The sequence below is a fragment of the Peromyscus leucopus genome, chromosome 7 (assembly GCF_004664715.2).
Source record: "Peromyscus leucopus breed LL Stock chromosome 7, UCI_PerLeu_2.1, whole genome shotgun sequence".
Classification (NCBI taxonomy): Eukaryota; Metazoa; Chordata; class Mammalia; order Rodentia; family Cricetidae; genus Peromyscus; species Peromyscus leucopus.
In genome coordinates this window covers 95,302,327-95,330,064 of record NC_051069.1, presented here as the reverse complement: position 1 = coordinate 95,330,064, position 27,738 = coordinate 95,302,327, and the positions used below count along the sequence as shown (strand labels likewise).

Genomic DNA, 27,738 nt, shown 5'->3' with positions numbered 1-27,738 from the left:
TATAGACCTCTAACTACTTACCTAACCACTTCTAGGAATATTTAGATAACCTTCTGTGCTAACAGTTATGTTCAGCCAGAACTCCCAGTTCAAGCCTCCCTGTAATTATCATTATTGGTAGCATCCGGCCAGGTCCATCACCGGATGGAGGAAAGTACCTTATCAGAGATACCTCTGTACTCTCTAAGAACAGACTTAAGCATCCAGGCTACCTGTTTGAGAAGGCCTGGTGGATGTGCTAATTAAACTTAACTTCCTCCTTTCCCAAATCTTACCTCCAGTTCCAGATCTCCCTTTAACTATCACCAGGGGCATCTAGCTGTACACAGGTTGCCTAGAGACTGAGCACACTTTCCCCCACCCTGCAGAAAAATGGCAGATAGCTTGGACAGACAGGAGCTACAGGAAAAAAGAAGACAGTTTTATTTCTCCCATTGACCTAGCAACTTATAGATTCTTAACACTTTCTACCAACCACGTTTAAGATTATAGTTGAGCACATAAGAACCCTCTTCTTAGATATTACCTGAATTTAGCCTTTAGTTAATTCATTTCCCCATTGGTCACTTCCCTTTGGGGTTGCAAGTGATAATTAACAGTTATTGCCTCCCTGTGTGATTCTTATCACCCCTCCATTTGACCCTGGAAGCCTTGTTTTGCACTGCTAAGGGAATACTGCTTGTAAGTGTATATATACCAGAACTCCCAAGGCACGAGAAGACAGAGAAGAGAGAAGAGAATGGAAGAACTAGATGGGTAAGAACTTGAGAGGAACAAACTGAGATGGGAGAGAAGTAGATTGAAGGGCTACAGCAGAGTACTAGAGGAACGAGATGGAAGATGAGGAAGAGCCAGATGAGAGAGAAGGAGACGGGAGAGGAGATGATATGGGAAGGAACAAGATGGATGAGAACCTAGAAGGGGCAGAACTAGACAAAGGAATTAAGATAGAACATGGGGGGGCAGTAGATAAATATAGAGAGAAATCAGGCAAAAAAGGAGCTAGACATGAGAACAGAACTGAAGCTGTGTATAAAGGATGTTATGCCAGAGGAATTAAAGCAAGTGGACTACAGAACTCGGTGTGCTGAGATTATATTTCCTGATAATAGTACGCCGTTAGTAGTTCTCTCTCCTGAGCCCTTGGGATGTATAATATTGAGGCTGGTTCCTCTAATATTATACAAGACCTCACATCAGTCTAAAAAAATTAGGGATAGTTTTATATGCACACATGAATAAATGTAATGTCTCACATAAATGGACCCAATGTAAAGAAATCACATGATCATCTCAATAGATGCAGAAAAACACTTTGATAAAATTCATCATCTCTTTATTATTCAGGAATTATTCTGAAGAGACTGGGATTGGTGAGAATATTTCTTGACATAATAAAGGCTATATATTACAAACCTACAGCCAACATCATGCTGAATGGAGGAAAACTCAAAGGATTTCCATTAAAAAATAAGAACAAGAAACCAGGCAGTGGTGGTGCACACCTTTATTTATTTATTTTTTTTAGTTGCCTACTCTTTTTTTTTTAAATTTACTTATTTAATGTATACAGAAGCGGGTGCCAGATCTCATTACAGATGGTTGTAAGCCACCATGTGGATGCTAGGAATTGAACTCAGGACCTCTGGAAGAACAGTCGGTGCTCTTAACCTCTGAGCCATCTCTCCAGCCCCTACTCTATTTTTTTTTTAAAACAAAGTCTCATGATATAGAAATGTAGGATATAGATATATGATAGGATAAAAGGGTAGATTATTGAATCTGCTTTTATTTTTTTATTGTTTTATTTTTTGCTTTGATCATGGTATTTTTTTGTATCTCTTTTTATTTTTTATCTTTTTATTTTATTTTATTTTATAATACCATTCAGTTCTATATATCAGCCACGGGTTCCCCTATTCTCCCCCCTCCCACCCCCTCCACTTACCCCCAGCCCACCCTCCATTCCCACCTCCTCCAGGGCAAATCCTCCCCCGAGAATGCGATCAACCTGGTAGACTCAGTCCAGGGAGGTCCAGTCCCTTCCTCCCAGACTGAGCCAAGTGTCCCTGCATAAGCTTCAGGTTTCAAACAGCCAACTCAGGTGCACACCTTTAATCCCAGCACTTGGGAGCAGATGCAGGCAGATCTCTGTGAGTTCGAGGCCAGCCTTGTCTACAGAGTGAGTCCCAGGACACTATACAGAGAAACTTGTCTCAAAAATCAAAAACCAAACCAAAACAAACAAAAAGTAATTCTACTGTTCCTTTTCTTTTTTTCTTTTTCTTTTTCCTTTTGGTGTTTTGAGACAGGGTTTCCCAGTGTAGCCCTGAGATTTTCTCAGAGTGACTTTTAAGCACAAAAACCATGTCCTGGGTTGACATACTTCAGTTAACAAGAACAGTTAGCCAAAAGAGGAATCACAGAAGCCAAAAAGCAAGGTTAGTCCATTTAGAGATCACCCCAGAGCTATGGTCTTTGATGGATTAGGCCTTTGTTTTAGTTTTGGAAGGTGGTGCTGTCTACGTGCTGAGTTTTATGGCCTAAATGGTATTTCCATTGTGGAGTCAGTTGCACTAAGGTCTGGGGGGTCTACTAATATCTGGGGCCCTATTGTAAAGAATACTTGTCGCTCCTTCAGAGGATTGGACTTTCATTTCCAACAACCATATTGAGCAGCTCACAATTATCTGTAATTTCATCTTCAAGAGATCTGATGACTTCTTCTGACCTCCATGGCACTGGCCCACACACAATTATACCAGACCCAAAAAAGCAAATATTGCATGTTTTCTCTCGAATATGGAATCTAGATTTAGCTACACACACACACACACACACACACACACACACACACACACACACACACACACGCTGGTGGCTGTGTCAGGGAAGCAACAGGTGTCAACTGAAGTTCAAGGTGTCAGCCCACCAGGAGGAAACCCTCTGATGGGTCAATCTCAGACAGGCAAGGCCCTGAGACTACAGACCCTGGAATGTCTTTTGCTTCTGCTGTGCCTTTACAAGTTTGCTACTGCTATCTTTCTCTGGTATCTGGCATGGTGTGAATGGGTGTGAGTAGATCCCCTCTGCCTGTAATGTAGTGTGTTTGTCTCACAAAACATTCTTTTCTGCTGGGCATTTTTACCTGTGGATTATTATGAAGATGATTCCTCCCTAAGCTGTAGTGTCTAACTGATAATGATAATGTTAGCTTAAACAGTTTCAATGAATAAAAATAAATACAAAAAAAAATGCCACACTGCTAGGGCCTATGAGTTTCACCTAAGGAGCTGCATAGATCTCAGTTCAGGTTAATGATTAAGGAAGACAATTGAGTCCCCAGGAGCCAGGCTGGCTCTAATTCTCTTAATGCTGAAAGATGCAGGCATGGGTTTCGGCGTGCATCATTAGCTGAAACAAAGCCTTAAAGTAACTTCAGGTCAGAACAAATGCTTTCATAATAGTTTTAAGATGAATAACCCTAGAAAATAATCTAAAGTTCACAAGGACACACAGCTGAGTTATAGATTCATTAGGTTGGGGACAAAAATACAAAGCAACCCAATTGCTGCTAGTACTTTCCTTGCTAGGTTTGGTTGGTGATCAATGGTAATGATTAATTCCTTGTGCCCATTTTTGCCCTCAATCTCCTGAGATAAGAAACTATTGATGAGTGTGTATGTGCCCCAAAGATTTAAAGTAGAGCTGACTGATTCTTTTTCGTATAAAAAAGTTTAGATTTGTGATTCCTTTAAGATTACCTTTCAAGGTAAGTAATAAAGTAATTGGCCCTTTCTTTATAACTGCAAAAGGCAGCCTGTCAGGAAAAGACCCGACTGAGAATACCTTCCTTGCCCACATGGTTAATCTATAACAAGTTGCTTGGGTATGAATGTATGTGGGTTCTTGGAATAATTTGTTTTTCACCTGTAATATGTGAAATGTTTAATCATGTAAGGAATATGGGAAACATGCTGTTTTTTACTGTTTGTTTTGTATTCATTGTAATCATTCACTTGAAAAACAGAATGTAACCACATTGTAATTTTTATACTGCCTGGAAGATTTTTACTGGGGTATATAAGCTGTAAGGGGAAGAATAGAGATAGAGTTAAAATGGGCTAGAAGGAAAATATCAAGAATGAGAGAAGGAAAAACCTCAAGAATGAGAGAGTTAAAGTTAGTTAGAAGGGAAACATCAGGAATGAGAGAATTAGAAGGAACTAGAAGGGAAACATCAGGAATGGGAGAAGGAAATCACTAGGAAAATAAAGAATAGAAAAAGCAAAAGAAGAATAAAGAAAAGGTCTGAAGGAAACCACCAAGAGAGTGTGTAAGCATGTTTTTTCCCTTAACCCCCTCAGATAGAAAAGTCTAGTATGTGCTGATGCTGTGGATTTCCCTTTGAACCCTGAGCTATCTAGAGGCTGGTCCCCCAGGCAGTGATACACACACACACACACACACACACACACACACACACACACACACACACTCCATGAAATCAGAGTAGGACTATTTGCAAGTAGGAAGGAGGGGGAAAGTGAGGACAGGAGTGTGATGGGGGTGAATATGAGCAAAGCGCAATGGTATACGTGTGTGAAAATATCATGAAATTCATGATTTTGTGCACAACCAAAAATATTAATTTAAAAGACTTCAGATGATGAGAGTGTTTTTTAAAAAATATACTAAAACTCCCAGAACGTAGAAAAACAAAACAAAACCAAACAAACAAAAAACTGTAAAACAGATAAAAGCTAAACCTAAAAAATTGGAGAATGCATCTTCCATATAATAAAGATATTCAAGATAAGAACTATCAAAAATTCAGTGTTTCTCAGAGTTAAATAAAATGAATTTCTAGCTAGGCATGGTGGCACACACCTTTGATCCCAGCCCTCAGGAGGCTGAGGCAGGTGATCTCTGTGAGTTCAAGGCCAGCCTGGTCTACAGAGTGAGTTCCAGGACAGCCAGGGCTACAAAAAGAAATCTCATATCAAAAACCAAAAAAAATTTTAAAAATTTTAAAAATGAATTTCTAAACCAAACAACTAACCAGGTATAGAACACAATAAATGTACAAATGTTCAATCCTGTCTCTGTATGTTTCATCTCATATTTTCAGAATATCAGGGATACAGGAAATGTTTCCAGAGAGGGAAAGTTAGGTCCTATCTCATAGACAAAGGAAACAGACAAAGACAAGATTTGAAACACAGTCTCTAAATTCTGAAGGGAAATTATTTTAATTTAAATTTTGATAATCTGCCAGGTATGGTGGCTCACACCTTTAACCCCAGCATTAAACCAGCAGAGAACTGCAGAGCTCTGTGAGTTCCAGGCCAGCCAGGGCTAGATAGTGAGACCCTGTTTCACATTTTTAACTTTAAAAGAAAACAAAATAAAATTTGATAATCTTTTTTTTTCTTTCTTCCCAACACAAGGTCCCACTTTGTAGCTCTAGCTGTCCTGGAACTCAATATATAGACTAGGTTGGCCTTGAACTCACAGATATCTGCCTGCCTCTGTCTCCCAAGTGCTGGATTAAAGGCATGTATCACTACACCCTGTTTAAAATATGATAATCTTAAAAGTCATCAATCAGAATTGTAGAACAGTAGTAATTTTCAGACATGCATTCTTTCCTAGGACCTGTCATAGGATGCACTCTATGAAAATAAAGGCTACATCTGAGAAAGAGAGACCTGTTTTGAAGGACAAGTTTCCTGTCACTCAGTGAAGACCTCAGTGTACAAAATAAATCAGAAGCTCACAGGAAGCCTGTAAGTGGAGATGAGAAAACACGTGTTTAAAACTACATGCTTGGGGCTGGAGAGACGGCTCAGCAGTGGAAAAACATTTGGTGTTCTTTCAGATGACCCCAGATCAATCCCCAACACCCATATCCAGTGGCTCAGAGCACCTGTAACTCCAGCTCCAGAGGCACTGATAAAAGGTTGCCTGCAACCCCGGGAATCCAGTACACAGAGGAGTCCACCTAGAGAAGAGTAGAAAACAGTGAGGAAGACCCCAACAGAGCAGCTGATGCAAATGAGGGGAGGAGGGAGGGGGAGGGGGAGAGAGAAACAAGTCCTTCAATTTACCCTCATTTATGAAAAGTCTGAGGGCAAATTAGGAAAAGCAAGGCAACCACTAGCTCCAAGAAAACCAAAGGAAAGTTCTGGAAAGGCTGTGCACTGGTGCTGTACCATTTCTGAGTCCAGAGCAGTATATACAGTTACAATGATGTAATACTGAGCTATTATAAAAAGAGGGCACTACAAGCTTACTGCGAGCAGGGTAGACAAGTAGGAACAGAGGAAGTCTTCATCCACACACAAAGAGCTCAACAGAGAACATCTAAATGCAGAAAATACAATTTTCAATAGAGCATGTTACTGAGGTGTACACTGTGGTGAGATTTTGTTTGTGCTCTAACAAATAAAGTTTGCCTGGAGATCAGAGTGCGGAGCTAGCCACTAGAGGCCAGGCATTGGTGGCACACACCTTTAATCCCAGCACTTGGGAGAAGCAAACAGGAAGTGATATGGCTGAGAGGAGAGAGGAAGTGCTAAGGTAGGGTGGAGACAAGAGTTCGGCCCCTTTCAGTCTAAGGATTCCTAGGGTGTGGTGATATTGTGTTCCCCAATATATCGTGCACCCTAATAAATGTATTTGGGTCAGAAAACAGAACAGCCACTAGACAGACATAGAGGCCAGAAAATGGTGGCACTCACACCTTTAATCCAGAGGCATCCAGAGGCAGAGATCTGCCGCCTGGATCTCTGTGAGTTCAAGGCCACACTGAAAACAGCCAGGTGTGGTAACAAGAGCATTTAATCCCAGGAAGTGATGGCAGAAAGCAGAAAGGTATATAAAGCTTGAAGACCAGGAACTAGAAGCTTTTGGCTGATTAAGCTTGTAAGCTTCTAGCAGCAGTTCAGCTGAGATCCATTTGGACAAGGACACAGAAGCTTCCAGTCTGAGGAAACAGGATCAGCTGAAGAACTGGCAAGGTGAGGTAGCTGTGGCCTGTTCTGTCTCTCTGATCTTCCAGCATTCACCCCAATACCTGGCTCCAGGTTTGTTTTTATAAATAAGACCTGTTAGGATTCCTGCTACACTAGAGGTAAGAAGTCTCTCTAGTGGCTGGTTGCTCTGCTTCTCTGATCTTTCAGCTTTCACCCTGGTATCTGACACCAGGTTTTTGTTATTAAGACCAATTAGGATTCGAGTTACAGTGTGTGTGTGGGGGGGGGGGGCATAGTTAAAAGCGACTGAGTGATGGGGAAGACACCAGGAGAAAATTAGGCAGGAGACTCTGGTTGTTTTCACTGTTTACTTAGGATCATTGAGTAAATGTGAACAACTGTGTTCATGATGCTAATACAAATGCTAAAATTAAATGTCAGCAAACCTCGACATCACGTCAACGCTGTCTGTGGACTGACAGACACCCTGGCAAAGTCAAAAGACAGATGACAGTCTGGGGATGGGTTCTAGCAAAACTTCTCCAGCAGGGGGCTGGGATTCTAGAGGAAGTTCACGGGAACAAACGTGGGACTCAGGACTGGACAACTTTTGTAAGATTTTGTTGTCTCTGCAACAAACACCTGTGACACCCAGTTGAAAGGAAAAGTTTGTTTTGTCTGACGGTTTGGGTGGTTTTAGTTCATCCTTGCAGGACCGATTACTTCTAGGTCTGCAGCCAGGTACAACTTCACGGTGGGATGGGAAAGCAGAAATGCCTGCCTCGAAGTAGCCAGGAAACACAATTAGACACAGAGGAACAGGCCAGGAGAAATACAACCTCCAGAACATGTGCCCAGTGACCTATTTGTCTGAGGTAGGCCCCACCAGCCGAAGTTCTAGCACCGCCCATTGTGGTGCCGCCTCCTGAGATCCGAGCCTTCAAAACATGAGCCTAAGAGGGACATTTCATATCCAAACCATAACACAAGCCTGGAGCTGAAGTTTTTCTGTGTCCTGCCTGCGACAAATCTTTCCCACTCGCGTCCCCCAAGTAAACACACAGAGGCTTAAATTAATTAAAGCTGCTCGGCCATTAGCTCAGGCTTACCACTGACTAGCCCTTACATTTAAACTCAGCCCATTTCTGTTCATCTATATGTTGCCGCGTGTTCTGTGGCTTTACCTGTGTGCCATTACATGCTGCTCCCTGGACTGCAGGCTGGCATCCTGACTCAGCCAGCCTGTTCCTAGAATTCTTCTTGTCTTTTTAATCCCACCTATACTTCCTGCCTGGCTACTGGCCAATCAGCTTTTTATTTGTCAACCAATCAGAGCAACACACTCACAGCATACAGAACATCCCACAGCACAGGCCAAGGACAGAATAGGTCAAGTGGCACAGAGACATCAATGGCCAGAATGTGGCAACAGAAACATCTTAAAAAAAAAAAAAAAAAAAAACCCTAAAACAGGTACCAAGAACTGGGTATTTGTAAGTATTTCCCTCATGGGAGTCCTCAGAGAGCTTGGCAAGGAGTCACAGGCACTATCTCCCTGTTACCCAGGAGCAGGCAGACACCACAAGGCCAGAAGACTTGCCCAGGGCCACTAGGCCTGAAGCTCAGACACTCACCCCAGAATCACACTGCCCAAGTCCTCACTAGAGACCCCGGGGGGTGGGCAGGTGACCCCACTTTCCATCTTCACAGCTTTGCAAAATTCAAATGGGCCGGGCAGATGAGAGTGGTTCCACTGGTGTAAGGATTGTCCAGAGGATTGTTAAACATTATTAAAATCACTCTAAGGCATGGCTCTTAGCGGGGAGCCTACTCCACCTCACTAAACAGCGTCATGGCTGACCACAGTGACGGTTGTGACAGGAGCAGAGTGACAGCGGAGACAGCGGCTACAGAGCTCCAGCGCCAGCGACATCAATAGCAAGCAGCATCGGCGATGGGGAAAGGTGCCTCCCCCGGGGGTGGTAACCGTGACAGCGGCCGAAACGTCATGTGTCATCCAGAGGGTGGCCCAGCAGGGAAGGAGGAGAGGCAGAAAGTGAAAGGAAGCAGAGAGTTGAGGCTGAAAGACCATGGAAGGCTGAAAATGACCAGTGAAGACCAGCAACTGCTGGGCCTGGTCACTGGGAGCTGACCAGGCGTTAGTGTAAGGCAAGTGTCTCAGACACCATGGAAGACAGGCAGAGAGTACCAGGGAAAGCCAGCTGAATCAGTACGGTAGCAAGGCCCATGTCCCTTCTTCCTGTGACAACATGAAGTATTCTCCTCAGTGACTAGTGACAGGATCAGCCCTGGTGTGGGTCAGAGCAGCGGTCATCACTGAGCCAGTAACATCTCCCATGTCCTGACATCTCTAGCCCATTCCTAGCAGGAGGGTACCAGACACGTGTTTCCTCTTCACCCGGTATCATTGAGGTAGGAGAAGAAAGACCACCTGGTCCATGAGTCATAGATATCCTTGTGATGTCGTGGTCATCTCCTCATTTCCCACCTGCCCTGCCCCTGCTGAAGCTAAAGGAGCAATACCAAGAGGGAAATGAACATCTGAACCCCTGTCCTCCACCATGGTCAGTCAGACTCACTTTCCCTGGGGTGGAGACTTATCCCTTGACAGAAGGAAGCCCTGGATGATGCCATGGGCTTCAGGAATAAAATAAGGAGCTGGGGCATTAGACATATCTTGGAGAAATTAGTCTTCACCCATGACCCAATGAAGTGTTTACCTATATTCTATTAATAAAAACTCAGGAGTCAGATATTGGGGTACAAACCTACTAGATCAAGAAAGCAGTAGGGAAATGACTAGCCAACTCTCTTTCTCCACTCTCTCAGATTGAAAAGCCTGAGAATCTCTCTCTCCAAGCCCCTCCCTTTCTCTTCCTCTATTTCTCTGTCTGGGCCCTCCAAAATCTGTATGGCTAATTCTGGTCAGCTAGTTATGGACTCCATCCCTTGATTCAAGGTTTAACTTTATTAACAGTCTCAGAGTATCGCTGTGCAATCAAATATCCCACAACAGCCCAACTATCAGAGTGTTCTATTTTTGTGAAGAGACACCATGACCACAGCAACTCTTAGAAAAGAGAGCATTGAATTGGGGCCTGCTTACAGTTTCAGAGGTTTAGTCTGTTATTATCATGGTGGGGAGCATGGTCGCATACAGGCAGACATGGTGCTGGAGAAGTATCTCAGAGTTCTACAAATGGATCTTCAGGCAACTGGGAGAGAGAGACTCAGGGCTTGGAATGGGCTTTTTGAAACCTCAAAGCCCACCCCCAATGACACACTTTCTCCAACAAGGCCACACCTCCTAATCCTTCCATATAGTGCCACCCCCTGGTGACCAAGCATTCAAATCTATGAGCCTGTGGGGACCATTATTATTCAAACTACCATACCAACCCTATTCTGGTTGCAGAAGTCTGATCAAAATAAGAAAAAGGAAACACCAGGAAAAAAAGAAAAAGCAGAGAACAAAAAGCAACTGAAGGTAGGTGAGGAACTGGAGAGGACAAACCCCATGATCTCACAGTCCTTGGACTTAGACGAGCCAGCTCTGCCCTGCTGGACTGGTTCAGCATTATCTGTTTCTGAAATCCACCCCCTGAGTAAACAGCATGCAGAGCACAAGGAAGGTGAGACCCAGGGTGGAAAAATGGGAAAGTGGACAAAGGTTGGCATGAGCCCCAAAGGCCGTGGAGTAACTTGAAAGGTAGGAATAGACATTAATAGAAACAAGGTGAGGGAGACCCTGGATGGCTAGGACACTGCGAGACGCATTGGTGAGCAGCATTCTGGGCTCAGAACCGAGTCACAGGCCATAAATTCAAAGTGTCTTCCCTGTAAGGGCCCTTTACTTCCTATACACAGAGAAAGGCATTTTCCCCCAATTCCACCTGTGAAGTCCATGCGGCAAGTGTAATCCTGCATGGTAGATAAGGATGCTGTAGCTCAGAGGGTGAGCCAGCGTGGCCCATAACCATGGGTAGACAAAGGCACAGGTAAAACCCCTCCTGTCTCCCCCTGTGTCCAGGAAGAGGGTTGGTTGTTAGAGCTCCGTGTGTTTGATCGACAAATGCACTGGGAATCCTTGTTAGTTGCTTCCTGCAAAAACATGCAGAAGAAAATAGTTCAGCTCTCACTTTTTGACCCCCCCAACCCCCCGCCGCTGCCGCCCCCCCCGCCGCCCGCCGCCCCTTAGTACTAGATTTTCTATGGTGTATACAGTCCCCTCCTCCCTAAGCATGGTGATATTCTTCAAGACTCCAGAACCGGCAGGTGGGGCTCACAACCACTCACTTCTCGTCTCCGGTGACTTTGGTTTCCATCTTATCACAGTCATCCATGCCTGGGCTTGCACGTAGACCCCAGTTTCACATGTGTAATCCTTAAAAAAAAAAAAAAGGTAATCCTTCACAGATCACTTCTTTTGAAACAATAAACATGGAGTTTGAGAAATGAGGCAAGAAAGAGCAGATGCACTCCGAACCCTGTTCTCAACCATTAATTACTCAGAGTAATTTTCATGGGCTCCTTCCCTCTGCCCTCTCATGACCACCTTTCACTACCACTGCGGCCCCATTCCTGTACCCTCCTCACCCCGCTGAAGCACTGACACCCTACGTCAGGTGTCCCTCTCTGTGGCTACCCTGCCCTGCTCTAGTCGGTCCCTCTGATCACCATGGCCTGCCATCCTCCACATTGCCATTCTTCTCACCCACTCGGGCCCCAGGACTGTGCCAGGCAACTTCTCCAGGTGAACACGGTCCTCACCAGGATGAGGCTCCTGCCTCCTCACTGGCCTGCTGACCCATGCAAAGGTCCCCTTCATTCACCTGAGCACAGAAAGTATCAGCCTCTTGTTGTGTCACGGTCTGACTTCCTGCAGACCACTTCTCATCCCAAGGATTTGATCCGCGTTAGAGCTGGGAACTTGGACCCCTGTGTGGACGCCTCCTGCATGGCCTGGGTTCCCTGCTGGAGACCCCTCTTATGACAATGCCTACTTACCTGGCTTGACATCCTCACTGGCTTTGTTTAAGGCTAACTTTTTTTTGCCAGCTGTATTTACTGCCCACTCTACTGAGGAGGAAAGGAAATTAAAAGGGGGGGAGATGAGAAGAAAGTACACTTTTAGATTTTTTTTTTTTATGAAGTAAACAAACAAGACACAAGACACCTGTGGAAGAAAATTCTCAGTCCCTGCCTAAAATATGCTTTAGGGTCCCTCTCAAAGGAAACATAAACATCCAGAAACTCAAAAACAACAACAACAAACAAACAAACAAACAAAAAACCAGAATGCTTGACACTGGACCCAAATGATGAGAGTAGCCTCTGACCGCCCTCTCCCTCTACACATTTCAAAAATATCGATTGCACCTTTCAAAAGAATGTGAGAAGGAACAATCCACAGGTAACAGCCATGTAGAATCCCTAAAAGATAGAAGGTAAATGTGACAAGACAAAGAAAATAAGTCAAAGTTGTAAATAATATATTTTTTAAAATAATTTTTAATATAATTGGGGAAGTGAAGAGAGTCCACGCTGGCCATCCGAGCTCAGAAGCCTCGGGCCCAGGGGCTGCCTGTGGGCTGTTTGGACTCTTCCTCCAAGAGGAGCGATTGACTTGTCGGTCTCCAAGAGGACTGAGGCTGGCTCAAGGAGCCCTAGCAGGGTCTAGTGCCACACCCTACCAGGACACTGACACCACATCCCCAACAGCCTCCCCATCCCACAGAGACAGACAATCCAGAGGTGAGAAAGGAAGCCCAGAGAATGGGGGAGGGAACAGCACACGGTCAGTCCTCAGCGGATTTCCCACTGTTGACAAGAGGCTTTGCCCGAGGCTTTAGAACAACCAGACTGAAGTCAGGCAGCTGACAAATGAGTTCTATGCAGGGGAAGTTGTATGCAGGGGGTTTTCACTAGTAGGAAACAAGGTCTGTGTTTAGGCTGGCAGTCCAAAGGAAGCGGTTGTGTGCGTATTAGAATCAACGCTGACTTGGCCACAAAACGATCTACTTTGTCCTTTGACTCTGATTATAGGAAAAGCAAACCCAAGATAAGAAAACTAAAGCTGTGAAGGCAGATGAAACCATACTTCAGAAAAGGAATACAGAGAAAATGGAACCCCCACCCCAGCCAGAGGTAGGTGGTATAGGGAGGGCCCCAATGTTAGAGGGGGGTGACCCCTGATCTAACACGTCTCTTGATCCACACAAAGTAAAGGCTTTGCTTGTGGCCCATACCATAGGGCAGTCATGGAATTAATGCTCCAAGCATGGCACATGTACAAGTAAAAGGTCTGAATAAAACCATTACCCTGAATAACCGTCGAAACCAAGACTGTCCCAGCTAACTGGGGCAGCTACACTCCCCAACATTGCTATGAATAGGGCTTGCTTGTCCTTGACTGTCTTATCCAGTCGCCTTGTTAGAGAGGCAGATGACTGAGGTACAAAGATTGGTGTGTGGGGGAGGAAATGTCCCAGAGAGTGGGGGTAGGACTATGTGACGCTGGGGGATGGTGTGTGTTTGGTGAATAGAGAGCCAAACAGGGAGACTCTCGTGTCCAAAATTATGCAAGCGTGGAACGTGTGTGTGTGTGTGTGTGTGTGTGTGTGTGTGTGTGTGTGTGTGTGTGTAAGATGTGGGAAGTGAACAAAGTAAGAGTGAAAAATAGAAGAGAAAGACCCCAGACTGTACAGAGGAGGGAGACAGTCTTAGGGCCTCACAGAGGGAGGTGGCAGGTTGTGTGGATTGAAGCGATAGGAAAGTGAAGTTCATACCTGCAGATGGGAGGTCTGAAGGAAGAGGTCAAGGGGCCCTGGTGGCTGTCAGATCCAAAGTGGTTCTATAGAACCCAGGGCTCTTGTCCTAAACTGGCCAGCCCAGCTCCCTGGAAAGCCAGAAGAGGTATCAAGAGCAGATGTCCCCATTCTATAAATGGGGACATTGAGACTCAAGGTGGTGCATGCATATCCATGCACATAATAAGCATTATTAAACAGAAAGAGGTAAGCAGAGGCCAAATGCTCTTCCTGATCTCTAAGGGCCCCCCTGGTTTCCCATCCTGAGGCTGAGGTTTCTGAGGACTATTTCCTGAGTGTCCTTTCTTTTTTATGCAACCTCTCCTCTTCAAAATAGCAGCTGCCTGCTAAGGTCATGCTGGCAAGCATAAAGATCCAGGCCTGGTGGCGAGGCACCCTGGTGCGCCGGACCCTGCTGACGGCTGCCCTCAGTGCTTGGACCATTCAGTGTTGGTGGAGACAGACAATGGCCAGGCTGCTGAAGAGGAGGTTACAGGAGAGGATGGACTGCAGCCTGAGACAAATATATGCAGCTGTGAAGCTGCAGTCCTGGGTGCGTATGTGGCTCACCCGGAAGCATTATCTCCATTTGCGAAACTCTGTTCTAAAACTGCAAGACTCTAGGAATTATGACTACATTTGTAGAAATCATAGTGCGATCCAGGGCTGCTATGAGATCACAGGAAAGAAGATAAAACTTGAGGTTGATATCTTTTTTGAATCACAGATTTGTCGGATTTCAGACTGCGTGCCTTTCCCAATAAAGAACTGACCAGGGTTGCTCCTAATAGCTGTCTCTGGGTCTTTGTAAGATAAACTGCTGGATGTCCCAGCCTCAGCGATGGGTCAGGAAAATGACTGCCGGCTTAAAGCACAAGTGTGCTCTGGAGAATCAAGAGAGAACATCTGTACTCCCGAGGGGGCAGAGAATGTGAGAGTCTCAAACTGTCTGATCAAGATCTTGATTGATTAGCAGTGTCTCCTGGTTGGAATATTGGTATTGTAAGGTTCAGGTGTTGCATGACCAACTCCAGAGACCCTGCCTCACTGATGCCCATTTAAATGATGTTCCTCAAGTTGTGCAATATGGAGGAGCTCATCTTCCAACATCTGGATTTAACTTTTCCCCATAGGGACCTTGTTTGGTCTGGCCTGGTCTTTTGCACCTCCTCAGTGTCCTTCCTGTGACATTGGAGAGGAGGCAACTTTGGTTTCAGTGACATTAGGATAAAACTCATGCAAAGAGCGTAAGTGTTATAGGCACAAGTGTTATGGAAGTGTTATAGGAAGGCAGGTTCAGCTGGAGCTAAAGGAAGCCAGCACTGACAGAGAGGACACTGGCTTGTCCATGCATGAAGAGACAGGCCTTGCAATGAGTTGCTGATATGGACTAGGGCCTTGAAATTTCCCATGGATCATGAATATGGCACTGTTTTCCATTTTTGTTTTGTTTCAATTTTTGAATCAGGTACTGCATTAATCAGGGTTCTCTAGAGGAACATAGAATGAATCTATGCATATATAAAGGGGATATATTTAAGTGGCTTACAGAAGGAAAGTCTGAGAATCCAGTTGTTCAGTCTACCAGGCTGGATTTCTCGGCTGGTCGTCAGTATATGTCAGAATCCCGAAGAAGTAGGCTCTGATGCCAGTGAATCGTAAGGGCAAGCAGGGAAAAAGCAAAACCTTCCTTCTTCCTTGCCCTTTATAGAGGCTAACACAAGAAGGGGTGGCCCAGATTTAGGGGGGTCTGCCTAGCTCAAATGATCCAATTAACTAAAACTCCCTCACAGGTGTGTCCAGTGACTTGAAGTTTTAGTTAATTCCAGATATAGTCAAGTTGACTACCAAGAATAGCCATCACAACTACTAAGGGTAGACTTTTAAAATTTTTTTAGTTTTTCTTTTTTATAGGTATAGGTATTTTGCCTGCATGTATGTATGTGTATCACTTTCATGCCTGGTGCCCTCAGATGCTAGAAGAAGTTATCTGATCTGGTAGAACTAGAGTTACAGATGATTGTGAACCATCATATGGATGTTTGGAATTGATCCCAGGTCTTCTGGAAGAGCAGTCAGTGTTTTTAACTGTTGACTCATCTCTCTCCAGCCCCTAGGTATGGTATTTTTAAAAGAACATCTTACTTGTATATAGTCCATATCAACAATCAGTTCATCCTTGGACACATTACAGCCCTACCCTAGTCCCTACAGTGCATCTGGCCCTTCGATAAGAGGAGAGTATAAAGAAAGACATTCTGTGCATTGTTGAAAAGGGGAAGACACAGTCACACATTCAGTGGATATCAGAATACGTATGGTATTAAAACCCAGAACTTACCCATCCCTTTTCTGGGTTCATAGTCCCTGTCCTGTAGAAGGAATCAAACTGAAGCCATTTTGAGTAAAACTTCCATTTTGAATAGGGCATCAAAGAAAGTTTAAGTTCCCAAGTCTGAGTGACTGACATCCTGGTTGGCAAGAGACATGAATGTGGGGGCAAGCCACGCAGCCAGAGTTGAGTAAACCAACCAATGGGAACAGGATAAGGGTACCACAAAGAAATGTCCCTAGGAGAATCCCCTTTCCTGATAGGTGGAAAATGTAACTTGGCACAGATGTTTGTGACTTTTGTGATTGGTGTGTGTGGTGGTGGTGTGTGTGGTGTGTGTGTGTGTGTATGTGTGTGCTTAAAAGCTGTGTAGCGTTCTGGCTCAGGACCACAGTTGAGCTCCTGAGTCTGTTCTGCGTCCCCGATCAATCAGTTGCAGTTTGATTACAATGAACTTTTCTTTTCTGCATTGACTTGGTGTTCGAGCCGTGTTGGATCCAAGCAGTCCCCATAGCAGTCCTGCCTATTCACTCCGTCAGTCTTCAAACATCCCAAGCACAACACCCCAAGCTTGCTCCCATCTCAGAACTTTCCCTCGCTGCCTGCTTCCCTGGAGAATTCTCTACTGAAGCTCTCCAAGTTTATCTCTGCACAAAGGCTTCAGGGTGGCGGGGTGTGTGGGGGTGTGTGTGGGGTGTGTGTGTGGTGGTGTCCTGATTTACATAGCTTTCCCTGACCTCCTCCTCTTGGCTCTAACTCCTAACTCTGCTGCTCTGCTATAAAGTTCTTATCAGGTCCTGAGCATCCAACCTCATTGTCTACTGACCTGTGATGCTCTTCTTGGTTGTCAATTTGACTACAGCTGGAATGAACTACAATCCAGAAATGGAGGGCACACCTGTGAGAGATTTTTTTTTTTTTTTGCTTGGTTTGGAGTGGGTGAATCTGCTTCTAGTCTGGACTTTTGAGGTGGGAAGACATATGCCTTTAATCTGGGCCACACCTTCTGCTGGAAGCCTATATAAAGAAGAAGGAAGCTCTTGTTCTTTGCCTGCTTGCCCTCACCTTGCTAGTTCATCCATTTTTTCACTGGCTTTGGAGCCTAGTTCTTTAGGAATCCAGCATATACTGAAGAGCAGCAGAGACATCCAGCCTTGAGGACTGAGCAAACTACTGGATTCCTGGACTTCCCTTTTATAGACAGCCATCGTTGAATCAAGTGGACTGAAGCCTGTAAGTCATTCCAATAAATCCTCCTTGTATAGATAGAGAGGGAGATTCATTCTGTGAGTTCTGTTAGAACCCTGACTAATACATGACCTCACACTAGAAGTCAACTTCATGGATGCAGAGCTCTGTGCCAGGACCTTGCTCAGTTCTGACCCCAAAGATTCTAGCACTTTCACCTAGCCAGTCCTAAACCATTTGCCTGCCCTGTCTGATCTCTCCATGGAAACACCAATATGACTGGCCTAACCTCTCTCCTTGCTTCTCTCTGTTGCCTTCTCACCAAACCTGGAAATTCCCCTGTGACCCTGAGGGCACACAAGGACCTTTTTCCATGACCTGGGAGAGCATGAACTTGGTTTTCCTGAGCTGTTTCTGTGACTATTTTTTTTTTTCATTTTACATACCAACCACAGATACGCCTCTCATCCCTCCTCCCACTCCTTGCTTTGCCTCCTCCAAACCCCCTCATCCCCTCCTTCAAAAGGGTAAGTCCTCCCATGGGGGAACAGCAAAGCCTGGTACATTCAGTTGAGGCAGGACCAAGCCCCTCCCCACTGCATCAAGGCTGAGCAAGATGTCCACCATAGGTAATGGAATCCAGAAACCCAGCTCATGCACCAGGGATAGATCCTGATCCCACTGCCAGGGCCCCCCCAAACAGACCCAGCTACACAACTGTCTCCCATAAGCAGAGGGTCTAGTCCAGTCCCATGCAGATTCCACAGCCGTTGGTCTAAAGCTCGTGAGTTCCTATGAGTCAGTTGCTGTGACTATTTCTGTGAAGTATTGCTCATGACACGAAAGAACACAGGATTTGTGTGTGGAGTAGGGGAGGGGGTGAGAAAAAGAAAGAGGAGGGAGTAGAGGAAAGCAGGCTTTGAGCAATGCAGAGGAGAGGCAGGGTACCGAATACATGAGCTGTGGAAAACAAAACGGGAGACTGTTGAGGGGGAAGAGATGAACCAGCGGAGGAGACGAGGGAAAGGGGAGGAGGACAAAGCAGAACAAAGTCTAATGACATCAATGTATGAGCCTGCCATCATGGCACCTGCTATTACTGATGTCAACTAAAAAAACAATTTAAAAAAACAGGAAAGGGTAAATTAGAGAGTGGCCCACACATAGCCACCAAAGGTCATGGCCATGTAAGTCATGTGACCTGCACTGACTGACAGACCACCTGTCTGTCACTCCTGTGCAGGAATGAGGGAGCCAGACTAAGGTGGCCTGGGGAAGGGCTGGATCTGGCCCATGTCAGAAGGAAATGAGCAGTGCTTTGAAAGGAGAAGATACAATCAGAGGTGGCAATGGAGACAAACTGGTAATGCTGGTTTGTTATCAGCCTAGAAAACTATCTGACCCCTTCAAACAGGTTACACAGAGGCCAGGGCACCATTCTCTTATACAATGGCTTCTGTTTGGAAAATTCCCATCAGAAAGAGTATTCAGATACAGGATGAAATGGCTTGTTAAGAGTTCAGCTGGGTCTGTGCAACATTTATTGGCCTCCTGAAATTCATTTAGCCCCCTTTGAAGATACCTTAAAATTTATGAGCCTGAAATGTAGCCATTATGAGACCATTAGCTATGCTCCTTGTGAGCTGCCTGGTTTTTTTTTTGTTTTGTTTTGTTTTTTGTTTTTTTTTGTTTTTTTTTGTTTTTTTTTTTTTGTTTTTGTTTTGTTTTGTTTTTTATGGTTCTTAGTTGTTCTTTTGCAGAGCTACCAGCTTAAGTTGTGCTGGGATCAAGAAAAATGGGCCTTGGTGGTTTGTGTTCCTGGAGTTGTATCCATGCCAGTGAATGCCCACACGCTCCAGAAGAGAATTTGACATCGCTGCTGCCATTGTTGCTGTTATAGCAGTGGCGGCTACCGCTGCTACTGTTTCTGGGATTACCATTTCATAATTGGTTACTACAGCTAGCACAGTGGAGACCCTGGCAGCAAAAGTAGCTATCACAGTTAGTTAATTTTTCATTCTATTGGGCATGATAAATTTAATTCAATAGTTATATGAGGTTTGATTGGCCTTGAAAATTATAAATTTATAAACTCAAGATCCATTTGCTTTTGGGATACCATCTTACAAAGACTCCAATTTGCAATAAGACTCGTTAAGGAAGGGAATGGCTCAGTTGCCTTTAGCCTACTGGATATGGGTAAGATAGGACCTCTGTTGGTCTTTTCTGTATCGAACACACAGATTGCAAGCCCAGCGCCACTTTGAGATCTTTGGCAGCAGTTAACTCTGCAGCTCACATGATTGAGCCTGTATGATGAGTATTCAGAGACGGGTAATGCCTGGGGGGCACTCACCAACCTAAGACAGAGTGCCTGTATGGCCTAGGCAGGTGTCTCCATGATGGGTAAGGTGACCTGCTGATGTCCCATGCAACTTAAGTCAGAAGCTCATTTTCTAGTAAAAGGGGGACCTGTAGGTCCTGGACCCCCTTTTGGGTAACTGTTGCCTTGTTTGCTGACCTTGACCTTGATATCCTCCCTATGCTAATTCCCTACCAGGTTCCACCCTCCTGAATGCTTAAGGGAAGTTCTTTGTCTGTGTATCCTGCATAATGGGTGTTAACAGCTTAGATGCAAGATTGTAAAACATCGGTAGCAAACTTCTGCCCTCTGGGGTTCCCCCATTGTGCTGTAAGCCTGTATTTAAGACCTCCTCCACCTTCAATAAACAACATTCGGCAAAATAAATAAATTAATTAATTAATTAAAAAAAAAAAGAGTTCATCTGGGAAACAAAGGTATCATACATACAAAAGGACCAGTTGGGGTGATAGCAACAGACAAGGAGCATAGATATTAGCTGAGGTTCTCCATGCCCCTGCTACCACCCTGTTATAGTTTGGATAGGAAGTACCACCCCCAATTATTCATCACTACAGTTCCAGGTCATCTGATGCCTTCTCCTGACCTTTATAGGCACACATGTGGTATACATACATACATGCAGGAAACACACACACACAAATAGATCTTTAACAAAATGAAACATGGGAGGGCAGGCAACATGTGGCAGGGGAGGAATTCTTGTGGACAGACAGACCCAAGAGAACAGTGGGAGAAGCTTCAGGAGTGAAATCAAAGCTGTAATGAGGACCCCAGAAGTCAGAGAAGCCAAGAATGGGGCAAGTCTGCAAGCCTGAGACAGGACATGTGAACTGCAGCCAGAGAGGTAGCTGGTACCCAAACCTTCCAAGCCTCACCTCCCACCAACACATACCCCAAATGCTAGACATAGTGCTCCAAGAGGTGACATTTGCCCTGGGTTCCAGCCTAGAAATCCTTCAGCAAGTGTCCCCTCGATCTACTTTCCTCCTGTTCCTCTCCTTAGGAATGGGAATGTTTGGTCTGTGAGACTGCATGTTGAAAGTGTGAGAATCGGCTCTCGCCATTACCCCAGCAGCTGCTCTGGAGGAGCCACACTTCCTCCCGAGCCAGAGCGCGGCTTGCGGCAAGAAACTCAAGAGATGAGCATCAGAAAGAACGGCTGTATGTCCAATAAATGTGCCCTGGAATGTCTGTAATTTCCATTATTAGAACCTTTTAAGAAAATATTTGAAGACCAATTCAAGATGGCGGTGGCCACTGGCACCCTTGGGACTGAAGAGCAGCTCGTAGGGCGGGTCCTAGGTCCCCTGGGAGGCTCAGGCCAGTGCACCCGTACCTCGGCATGGAGTTGCTACTGCTCACCCTGCTTGGGGGTGGAGAGCATGGGCCCCCGCGCTGCTGCCCTAGGGCTGCAAGCATGATGGTACAAGGTGAGTAGGCAAGGCAGCCTTCATCAAGGAGTGTGCAGCGGCCTGGAGCTCTCGATCCTGGGCAACCACAGAATCTCTGAGATGAGTCTCATTGATAGTCCAGTATCTATGGTGCTTCAGAAACCCTTGAACCAGATCAATGATTTCTTGCAATAAGTATTTGCATGTAAAGCTATTTGGGCAAAAAATATATATATACTGTGTGACACACTCAGTTTGCAATGCCATTTAGATGAATAAATAAATGCGATGGAGAGGTGGGAAAGATGGCCTAAAGGAGCAGCACATGTATGTGGATGATGGATGGGGGAGCATGGCATTGTGGAGAAGGGCTGCCGTGGGATGGTCTTTCTGTATGCTGTGAATATGTGTTGCTACCATTGGTTATCCCAAGGGAAAGGCAGAGCATAGGAGAAGACTATAAGTAAGGGAGGTCAGAGGCCCGTATACCTTCTTCTCACAACATGAGCTACTGTCCTCAGTGGCCAAGGACAGAATGTACCTGATGCAGCCAAACCATAATTCATCTTTGGGGTAGAGCAGATTCACACCCTAAGGACTCTAGTCCCTTCATGGCTAGAAACAGATATTTCTTCTTCAACCAAAACCTGTGATACTGGGGAAGACAGTCTGGTCCCTGGGTCACAGTCGCCCTTATGACATCATGGTCATCTCCTCCATCAGCCATCCTAGGCCTGCCGGAGTCAGATGAGCAGCAACCGACGGGGGATGATCACCTGAGCCCCTCCTCTGCCATGGGCTCTCAATGTTGTGTAAGAGCGTCATGTCCCCTGCCCTGGGTGAGGGATGCTACTTGGCCGAGGGAAGTCATGGGCTGCTCTAGGGGACTTGGGAAAAGACTGGGGAGCTGGCAGGGGTGCTGGCTTTTACCTGTGACTCCTCATTTCAATTGCAGAAGTCTGACGTTGAACTCAGTCTATATAAGGAAGAGAGGCAACCAAAGGTAAGTGTGACCCAGGACCATAAATGAACCAGAGTCCCCGAACCCCTGACCTCAGTGTTTGTAGAAATAGAGGCGCCTTCTTCGCTCCCACTCGGTATTGCTCTCCTGTCCCTTAAATACCCTCCCTACCCCGAGTGACCTGTGCACGGGACACAGGAAGGTGAGTCACAGAGCAGTGGGAAGTGAGGAGGTAGACGGGGTTGCCATGGGCCCGCATGATTGAGAGAGGTAGAAATGAGAGAAGAACTTAGGGAGCTGTGACAGCTAGCACAAGTGTGGGCTGGTTCAGAACTGAGATGCAGCAGATTGGAAATCTATAATCCTTCTTTGTGAAAGCTTCATGAGGTCTTCAGGATCAGAAAGTCTTCCCCCTGGGTTCCCCTGTGAACACCACAGTATAAGCAGACCTCACTTTATAGAGGAGGCCACTGTGGCTCAGAAGATGAGCTATGGCCGTAGCTATGGACAAGACAGAGGTGGAGACAAAAACTCTATCCCTCTCTCCTTGCATCCCCATCCACTGAGCATCCTGTCCTTTGCTTGGTTAGCCCCATCCTCCAAAACTACTGCACCAACGAAAAAGGACCCAAGCAGCCAGTAAGATCCAGGCCTTGTGGCGCGGATTCCTGGTGAGGCAAACCCTGCTGGTTGCTGCCCTCAATGCCTGTGTGATTCAGTGCTGGTGGAGGAGCATCCTGCACAGGCACATTCTTAAACAGCGCCTGGCCCTGCTGAGGATATATGTCATCGAGGAAGAGGCGGCAGTCAGGCTCCAGGCCTGGGTTCGCATGTGGCAGTGCCGTCGGTATTTCAGTCACATGTGCAACACGCTCTGCGTGGTCCAGTCCCTCGAGAGCAGAATTACCTTCCAGAACGATGACATTTTTCAGGTTCAATATGGAATTGTTTCCAAGCAGCCAGAGTTCCATATTGAAATCCTATCCCTCTAAAGGCCTGTAGCACAAAGAATTGGCTCTAGTGCATCAATAAATGCCTGACCTGGTTTTGTGAGTCTCAGTGATTGTCATGCCATAGGGACACCCCCACCCCAGGGGCTCAGACTCTACGTCTCTTCCTCTCCTCCCCACAGAGCCTGGTACCTCCAAACCAGGAAATTCGGATCAAGATGTCTGTATCTATGCAGAACCTGGCATCTCAGTACACAACTCTGGGACCATCCCTGTCTTTTGAAGTTGGCATTGAAGGGCCTAAGCTTCATGCTCCTAAAGCAACAGATGAGACATGCAGCCTCTCTGCCCACTACCAAGCACTTGGTATAATCATTATGAGCACCCTCCCACAGCAAAGAAAGAATAATTCGCCACCCCAGCCTCTAATTTGTTGTTGTTTTCTTGCCTTCTCTCTTCCAGGAGAAAGGTCAGACTATTATGGCCTGTACAGCAAGGTTGTTGCAATAGAGATGAACATTTAAGCCCAACATATATTATCCGGCCCTCGCTGACTTGCATACACTAAGCAAATATTTTCTAATGTCTAATCAGAACTCCTCAGAGACAGACATAACCAATTCCACTCACAGCTATACCATCCATGCTCTTGCCCCTCAGTATTCTTCTACAGTTTTATCCCAGTGACCCCTCTCTCCACCTGTGAATGAGCCTTGCTCTATCCTGCTTCATCCCCGCAGCAGATGAGCTAAAAGAAAAGTCTTGTTGGACGGGAGGAAACCGTTTATCAACTCCTCGCAAAGCTAAACAGAAACCAGATGTGGTGGTACACCTGTAATTCCAGTCTTTGCAAGGCTCAGTCAGGGAGTCCAACCTGGGCTACCTGGAGGAGCCTTGTCCAAAAAGGGGTGGTAAGCAGACTGGTGGCATGGCTCAGTGGGCAGAGGCTCTTGCCTCCAAGCCTGAAGACCTGAGTTCAATTCCCAGAATCCACAGGTTGGAAGAAGAGAACTGATTCCCACAGGTTGTCTTCTGGGAGGCAGACTGGAGGAAAGGGTAGAGGAAGGAAGACAAGAGGGATAACTAACACTAAAGACATTTTGAAAAACTCACATGGAAGTCTACTACTCTAGAAGCTTTCTAAAACATACACATATACACATACACATACACATACATATATAAAGAGTTTAAATAGAATTACCCTATTATAGGACAAAAATGCCCTCCTAGACAAAAGAGAACAACAAAAAGCCCAATGCTGGGAATGTGTTACATCTTTTGAAGTTGTTGGCAGGTGAGTCACATGGACCCCCCAAATATTATAGGAAATTGCCAAAGCTCTTGGTTACCTCCAGAACTTGATGGTAAGACCCTCTTGCTAAAGATAACACATCCTTGAGTCACAGAACAAGGAGCTACCAAGCGGATACCCACAAGGAAGCATTGCCCATAGTGTCTAACTTTCCTGAGCTGGAAGGTGCTATGCACACTACCAGAGGAGAAAAGGAATCACCACTCTTAGCCAGTTGTGAACCCTGTGAGTTACAATGACCTGGCAAGAGATGTCCACTAGCGCATAAGCATCATGAGTAACCAACCGATCTCACTGCACAAGCTGAATCCCATGCCTGGCACCATTACCTGTGGCCATGAACCTGTGGCTAGACAAGTCAGAGCCCCTATAAGAGGCTGCTATGACTCTGCTAAATAGACATAGTGTTAAACCGACTCCTAATGGCTTGTGGCTATATCCCTAGACTAGTGTGTCTCTCAACCCTCATCAGAGAAGCTGCTTTTTGCAGTAGATGGGAATTAACACAGAGACCTACAGCTGGTCAAGAGGATAACAAGCTGAAGAAGGTTCAGCCTAAATAAGACATCCATTTCATAGCCCCTCCTCCCAAGGCTCAGGCATTACCGCTGAAGAAAGGGCGGAAGGGTTATAAGACCCTGAGGTGATGGACGACCACCAGGAAATAGCGTTTCTGGACACAGCAGGGCATTTGCACATACGAATCCGTGACAGTTGAGACAGTGTGCACAAAACCTGCATAGGCTCGCATCAGACAAAGGGGAGGAGGGTGGGCATGAAGCCCCACCCCCAGCTGAAGAGCTATGGGCAACTGTTAGCTGCTGGGAGGGAGTGTGTGTGTTTAAGGGGAGGCCTGGGGAGTTGACCGCCCTTCAGTGAAGGCCACACATACGAGAGGATCCCGGCAGTACAAACTGTCCTTGACGGTGGTGGGAAGGACACTGTTGAGTCAGTTGAAAGGGGGGATGGATCTGGGAGGAGTGAGGAAGTGAATATGATCAAAATACACTGCACAAAACTCTTAGAAAACACAAAAGACTGAGGGGGGAAAAGTTGCCATCTGACCTCCACGTGCACACTGGGGTCCACACACACACGTTCACACAGAGAAAAAGAGAGGAGAAAGAAAGAGAAAAACGTGAAAAACAGAAGTTCTACGACATAAGTTAACTTTGAAAACATTATGTTAAGTGGGAGACAGACACATATTGCAGAGTTATATAAAATTTATATAAAATGCCCAAGAGAGGTAAATTATAGAGTTATAAATAAATTAGGATCTGCCAACATCAGCAGGAAAGAAGTGACTGCTCCAGTTTTTGCTGGTGGTGACTTCTGTTTTCGTTTTCAATGATGAAACTATCATAGAATGCGATCACAATGATGGCCACTGTGTTAGTTACCTTTCTGTTGTGATACAACCAATGACCTAAAGCCACTTATGGAAAAAAAGAGTTTCTTTGGGTTTATAGCTCCAGAGGGCTAAGAGTCCGTCATGGCATGGAGGAAGCGTGGCATCCAGTGCCAGGCATTGTGGCAGGAGCAGGAAGCTGAAAATCTCATCTCCAACCACAAACAGGAAGCAGGGAGAGAAAACGAGAAGTGAGGCAAGGCTGTGAACTCTCAACCCCAGTGTGGTGGTGTGAATGAGAACGCCCCCCCCCCAGGCTCGAGCATTTGAATGCTTGGTCCCCAGCAGGTAGAACTGTTTGAGAAGGATGAGGGGGTGTGGTTTTGTTGGAGGAGGTGCGTTTCCCAGTTAGCTCTCTTTCTCTGCCTCACGCTTGTGGATCAGATGTGAGTTCTCAGCTGCTACGCCAGCACCATGCCTGCCTGCCCACTGCCATGCTCCCCGTCGTGATGGACATGGACTCTAGTGCCTGGAACTGTCATGCCCAATTAAATATTTTCTTTTAAAGTTGCCTTGTCATGGCAATAGAAAAGTAACTAAGATACTCACTCCTGTGGTGGTATTGTGTTCCCCAAAGTATTGTGCACCCTAATAAACTTATCTGGGGTCCGAGAACAGAACAGCCACTAGATAGACATAGAGACCAGAAAATGGTGGCACACACACCTTTAATTCTATCACTTGGGAGGCAGAGATCCATCCGGATCTCTGTGAGTTTAAAGCCACAATGGAAACACCCAGAAATGGTGACACATGCCTTTAATCCCAGGGAGTGATGGCAGAAAGCAGAAAGGTATATAAGGCATGAAGACCAGAAACTAGAAGCTTTTGGCTGGTTAAGCTTTTAGGCTTTTGAGCAGCAGTTCAGCTGAGATCCATTCAGATAAGGACTCAGAGGCTTCCAGTCTGAGGAAACAGCATCAGCTGAGGAACTGGTGAGGTGAGGTAGCTGTGGCTTGTTCTGCTTCTCTGATCTTCCAGCTTTAACCCATAACTGGCCTCAGGTTTGATTTTATTAATAAGACTCTTTAAGATTCGTGCTACACACTGCCAGGTGAAGCAAAGATAAAAACAGAGGGAAGGAGAAGGGAACTCGGAGTGCAAGCCTGGGAAGGCAGAAAGTTCCAAGGGTACTGAGAAAAGACAAGACTGCACACAGAGACGCTGCATGTCGTGTTTAACCTACTTCAGAACCCTGAAGGCCCAGAGATCGCCTCTCCTGCCAGCCATTCTAAGTCTTGTCAGATTTACACACCTAATCCATATGGAGATTTGGGGAAATTGATTACTAGTTCTTCAAACTCTCAGAGGCTTTGATGACCTAGAGCTATCAAAATCTTCACTGAGTCCAGGCTGTACCACTTTTCATATTCTTTCTGAACAAGATGATATTCTAATGATTGGTCCAATAAAGTTCTCTATACCTCAGTATGGGGCCAGCGAGATGGTTCACTGGGTAAAGGCATTTGCTGCCAAGCCTGACAACCCAAGTTTAATCCCAAGACTCATGGGGTGGAAGGAAAGAACTGATTCCTGCAAATTGTCCTCTAACCTACACACACACACACACACACACACACACACACACACACACACATGCATACATGCACGCACATACAGATGCACACACACAAACATTGAAAAATAAAGAATATGGCCGGGCGGTGGTGGCGCACGCCTTTAATCCCAGCACTCGGAAGGCAGAGCCAGGTGGATCTCTGTGAGTTCGAGGCCAGCCTGGGCTACCAAGTGAGTCCCAGGAAAGGCGCAAAGCTGCACAGAGAAACCCTGTCTCGAAAAACCAAAAAAAAAAAAAAAAAAAAAAAAAAAAAAAAGGAAAAATAAAGAATACAATAATACATGGTAATAGAATCTGTTACTTTGTATACTAACTTTAAAAGCTAATTTTTTAAGCAAGAAATTTGATTTTTTTTTCTTCTTTTGGAAGTTGTTTTCTTAATGACATAGCCTCTAGAACACTTAGTATACTTACTAAG

At 45.5% G+C, this 27,738-nt stretch overlaps 1 protein-coding gene across 2 annotated transcripts in view; it reads left to right on the top strand.

Annotated features, from left to right (window-relative positions):
- Window positions 1-10,444: 10,444 nt before the first annotated feature.
- Window positions 10,445-27,738, top strand: part of LOC114710970 (IQ domain-containing protein F2) — a 31,576-nt gene continuing 14,282 nt past the window's right edge. The window contains exons 1-5 of one of the 2 annotated variants that reach the window (XM_028895303.2): window positions 10,445-10,485; window positions 13,044-13,145; window positions 21,828-21,916; window positions 22,060-22,107; window positions 22,656-23,111. In XM_028895303.2, the coding sequence (XP_028751136.1) occupies window positions 21,899-21,916; window positions 22,060-22,107; window positions 22,656-23,057 (468 nt within the window). In that variant the 5' untranslated portion in view covers window positions 10,445-10,485; window positions 13,044-13,145; window positions 21,828-21,898 and the 3' untranslated portion in view covers window positions 23,058-23,111. Of the gene's footprint in view, window positions 10,486-13,043; window positions 13,146-21,827; window positions 21,917-22,059; window positions 22,108-22,655; window positions 23,112-27,738 lie in introns of those variants that run through there. The other variant, XM_037207900.1, reaches the window with a different exon arrangement.